This window comes from Triticum urartu, chromosome 2 (assembly GCF_003073215.2).
Source record: "Triticum urartu cultivar G1812 chromosome 2, Tu2.1, whole genome shotgun sequence".
Taxonomy (NCBI): domain Eukaryota; kingdom Viridiplantae; phylum Streptophyta; class Magnoliopsida; order Poales; family Poaceae; genus Triticum; species Triticum urartu.
Genome location: NC_053023.1, coordinates 517080411 through 517085114, shown reverse-complemented (window position 1 = coordinate 517085114; position 4704 = coordinate 517080411). Strand labels below are relative to the sequence as shown.

General features: G+C 58.2%; 1 protein-coding gene across 1 annotated transcript; it reads left to right on the top strand.

Annotated features, from left to right (window-relative positions):
- The first annotated feature begins 2937 nt into the window (after positions 1–2937).
- On the top strand, positions 2938–4230 carry LOC125541743 (endoglucanase 11-like). Its single transcript, XM_048705085.1, has 3 exons — positions 2938–3282; positions 3388–3537; positions 3616–4230. Exons 1-3 carry the CDS (start codon positions 3037–3039, stop codon positions 4228–4230), a joined length of 1011 nt encoding a protein of 336 aa, XP_048561042.1. The 5' UTR covers positions 2938–3036.
- Positions 4231–4704: the final 474 nt, after the last annotated feature.

Sequence of the window (4704 nt, the reverse complement as noted above, 5' to 3'; positions counted from 1 at the left end):
TAGGGTCTACACACTTAAGGTTCGGTGATGCTAGGGTTATAGAGATATTAGTATGCGGTAATCCGAAAGTTGTTCGGAGTCCCATATGAGATCCCGGACGTCACGAGGAGTTCCGGAATGGTCCGGAGGTAAAGAATTATATATAGGAAGTGCTATTTCGGCTATCGGGACAAGTTTCGGGGTCACCGGTATTGTACTGGGACCACCGGAAGGGTCCCGGGGGTCCACCGGGTGGGGCCACCTGCCCCGGGGGGCCACATGGGCTGTAGGGGGTGCGCCTTGGCCTGTATGGGCCAAGGGCACCAGCCCCAAGAGGCCCATGTGCCAAGAGATAAGGGAAAGGAAGAGTCCTAAAGGGGGAAGGCACCTCCGAGGTGCCTTGGGGAGGATGGACTCCTCCCTGGCCGCACCCTTCCTTGGAGGAAGGGCCAAGGCTGCGCCCCCCCTCTCCCTTGGCCCTATATATAGTGGGGGGAAGGGAGGGCAGCAACACCTAAGCCCTGGCGCCTCCCTCTCCCTCCCATGACACATCTCCCTCCTCCCGCAGCGCTTGGCGAAGCCCTGTTGGAATCCCGCTACTTCTACCACCATGCCGTCGTGCTGCTGGATCTCCATCAACCTCTCCTTCCCCCTTGCTGGATCAAGAAGGAGGAGACGTCGCTGCTCCGTACGTGTGTTGAACGCGGAGGTGCCGTCCATTCGGCGCTTGGATCATCGGTGATTTGGATCACGACGAGTACGACTCCATCAACCCCGTTCTCTTGAACGCTTCCGCGCGCGATCTACAAGGGTATGTAGATCCACTCCTCCCTCGTTGCTAGATGACTCCATAGATAGATCTTGGTGACACGTAGGAAAATTTTGAATTATTGCTACGTTCCCCAACAGTGGCAGGATGACCAAGACGAGCATGCCACTGTGACGACGAGACGCGAACTCCACTGAAAACCCGAGAGACTCCAGGATGCTCCAGACGGTAAAGACCCTGGTAGAGACGCCCACTAAGCAGAACGGCCCTCGTGTCCCGATCCTTAATAAAAAGATCAAACGGGTGAAATTCACAAAAAACATTATTGTCATAAGTGAGTTTAGGAACGGAAAGGAGATTACGCGTCACAGATGGTACTCTAAGAACATCACGAAGCTGAAGCCTCCTAGTGGCATGACTAGTGGGATGCTTGACCAATATGGGAGATGTGCATACCTGCTCCGTTGGTGGTGTGGATCTTGTCGGAACCATGATAGGGCTCGCGAGGATGAAGCTTCCCCATCTCATTCGTCAGATGCTCCGTCGCACCAGAATCCATGTACCAGTGCGGATCAACGGAGTAGGACTGAGTATGGCCCTGAGGCTTCTGCGGGGCCGGGCGATCAGCCATAGCCACCTGACGCGCAGTGTTGCGCGTATCCTTGCCGTCATTGCCGAGACCGAGGAAGCTCTTCTGAAAGCGACGATGGCACTTGGAGGCCCAATGGCCGTCAAGACCACAAAGCTGGCAGACCCGCCGACCCCCATCACCCGGTAGCGTCAGAGTGGGGGTGGACGAGGCCGGAGGAAGCGACGCGGGCCCCTTGCCCGAGGCGGAGGACTGGGCGCCGCCGGAGGGGCGACCACCTCGGTAGGCCGCGTTGGCGGAGGAGGAGCCGCGACTACGGTTGGCACGGCGCGCCTCAACTCGCTGCTCAGTAAGAAGAAGCCGAGAGTAGACCTCATGCGCCATCATGGGGGTCGTGTTGCCGCGCTCATTAATGATCTCAACTAAGCCATCATACTCTTCGTCGAGGCCGTTGACAATGAAGGAGTTGAACTCAGAATCGGTAAGCGGTTGTCCAATGGATGCCAATGTGTCAGCAAGAGCCTTGACCTTGTTGTAGAACTCCGTTGCCGTGGAATCAAGCTTCTCACAGGCACCAAGCTCGCGACGGAGCGCACTGACCCGGGCTTGCGACTGTGACGCAAAAGAGCACTCAAGGATGGTCCAAGCCTCATGGGAGGTCTTCGCGAAGACGACGAGCCCAGCAACAGCCGGAGTGAGCGAACCCTGGATGGAGGAGACGTTCGCCTGGTCCTGCCCCGTCCAGACACGGTGTGCCGGGTTGTAAACCGGGCCGTTCACGCTGTCCACCAGCGCAGGAGGGCAAGGAAAAGTGCCGTCGACGTAGCCAAGCAAGTAGTGGCTCCCAAGGAGCGGAAGAACCTGCACACGCCAGAAGATATAATTGTCGGACGAGAGCTTGACGATGATGAGGTTGCCGAAGTGAAACGGTGGATGCAGCGATCCCGTGGAGGCACCTGCCGGAGGCGCGTACGCCATGGGGGCAGGGGCAGGCGGCGCGGGCGAGACCACGAGATTGGAACCCGCGGGCGGCGGTAGCGCTGCCGGAGTGAATCCCTCCTGAGGCGCGGATGGCATGAGCCCCGCCGTGACAGCCGACGAGGTGTCCTCGGGCGCGAAAGCCAAAGGCGCGATGACGCCGGACGACGAGGCGGGTGAAGAGGCGCTCGACGTATGAACCGTCAGCGCAAGCCCCGGCGATGAAGGAGCCGGAGAGTTGTTGGAGAAAAACGAGCCAACGCTCCTGGTCCCGAGCTGCGGCGGCCGCATCATGGCCGAGTCAAGCGGGAGCGAGAGGAGGGCGGCGAGCGAGTCCGGGAGAAACCCGGCAGAGGAGGAGCTGGAGGTGGCGGCACCCGACATGGCGGCGGCGGCGCGATCTGGTGGCGGCGGCGGCGCGATGGAGGGGGCGGCGGCGGGGTTAGGGTTTTGCGGAAGCGTGAATCGTAATTAGGTATGTTATCATGTAAGACAATGATTTGGGAGAACCACCTCAACCCTCTATGGGTGGCTTATCTCATATATATATATAATGAGTGTGTTACAATAGAAACAATATACGTATACAAATACAAAAGCTATACATAGTCTAACAGCGACGGACTACCTCCTGAAGGCGGCCAAAACGACCCAGGACAAACTCTACGTCGGAGTGGGCGACGCCGACGCCGACCACCGCTGCTGGGAGCGGCCGGAGGACATGGACACGCCGCGGAATGTGTACGAGGTGTCGGCGTCCGCCCCGGGGTCCGACGTCGCAGGGGAGACCGCGGCCGCGCTCGCCGCAGCCAGCCTGGTCTTCAAGGCCGCCGACCCGGACTACTCCAGGAGGCTGGTCGCGGCGGCCAGGGACGTGATGGCGTTCGCTTGGCAGCATCAGGGGAAGTACAGCGACCACGTCGGCGGCGGCGTCAGCAACTACTACCCGTCCTACTCCGGCTACAAGGTGCAAGCCAAATCCTTCAAAAGATCACGCCGTGCAACGAATTGGAAATCCTTATATAGCGCTCCTGCGTGTTTCTCGTCACGACTTTGCGTGCACGGTGTGCAGGACGAGCTCCTATGGGGATCCGCATGGCTGCTCTGGACGACGAAGAACAGCTCCTACCTCAACGACCTCATGTCCCTCGGCGCCAACGACGGCGTCGACATGTTCAGCTGGGACAACAAGCTCGCCGGGGCGCGCGTCCTTCTGTCACGGGTAACTGAAACACACCATGCAACCCTCTCCAATGCCAGTATGCCATATGCAGCTGACAAATTGCATCCGTCCGAGCAGAGGGCTCTGTTGGACAGGGACAAGAGGCTGGAGCCGTTCACGCGTCAAGCGGAGGAGTTCATCTGCCGCGTCCTGCCCAAGTCCAGCTCCCCTTCGTCGACGACGCCGTACACGCCGGGCGGGCTGATGCACCGGTCGGGCAACGCCAACCTGCAGTACGTCGCCTCGGCGAGCTTCCTGCTCACCACCTACGCCAAGTACATGGCCGTCTCCAACCGCGCCTTCTCCTGCCAGAACCTCCCCGTCACCCACAAGGCCCTCAGGGCCCTGGCCAAGAGGCAGGTGGACTACGTGCTGGGCGACAACCCGCTGGGGATGTCCTACATGGTGGGCTACGGCGCCAGCTCCCCTCATAGGATACACCACAGGGCGTCCTCCATGCCGTCCGTGGACGTGCACCCGGCGCACATCGGCTGCCAGGAGGGTTTCCAGAGCTACCTCTACGCCGGTGGCCCTAATCCCAACGTGCATACCGGCGCCGTCGTCGGCGGGCCGGACCAGAACGACGCGTTCCCGGACGACCGCACTGACTACGCGCGGTCGGAGCCCACCACGTACACCAACGCACCCCTCGTAGGTTGCCTCGCCTACTTTGCCGGCAGCTACAAGAAATGACCATGGCTACCACGTGGAATCTTTACCGTACTATCTCCGTCTCAAAATATAAGATATTTTTCAGTTTAATTTTAAACTGAAAAAATATACGTCGTCTTACAATATGAGACGTTATATTCTGAGACAGAGGTAATTACAATTTCGCGGATAGAAAACAACTTACCGAGGTGTTAATTAAGCGTTCAGGAATTTGTTAGAAATCCCACGTTGGCAGTAATGAAACCATCTGGACTGCATTTGAATCCCGAAATTGCTTCACGAACGACATCATCTGTGTGATCGTGAGAAGCAAATCTGACAATACATGACAGCGTTGGGTGGGAGGTGTGTGAAGCAATTTCAAGTACTGAAACAATCTGGACTGCATTTGAATCTCGAAATTTCTTCACGGGCGACCCCATCTGTGACGATATTTCCTTCCCAACTGCGCTAGCATCAGCTTTGAAAAAAACACAATTGCCTAAACGTTGTTGG

What these genes read in the sequence shown, in the direction of transcription:
- LOC125541743 (XM_048705085.1), top strand. Translation starts at nt 3,037, where the DNA reads ATGGACACGCCGCGGAATGTGTACGAGGTGTCGGCGTCCGCCCCGGGG. An exon ending in CGTCCTACTCCGGCTACAAG is followed by an intron (nt 3,283 to 3,387) that starts GTGCAAGCCAAA and finishes CACGGTGTGCAG; the next exon opens with GACGAGCTCCTATGGGGATC. An exon ending in CGCGCGTCCTTCTGTCACGG is followed by an intron (nt 3,538 to 3,615) that starts GTAACTGAAACA and finishes CCGTCCGAGCAG; the next exon opens with AGGGCTCTGTTGGACAGGGA.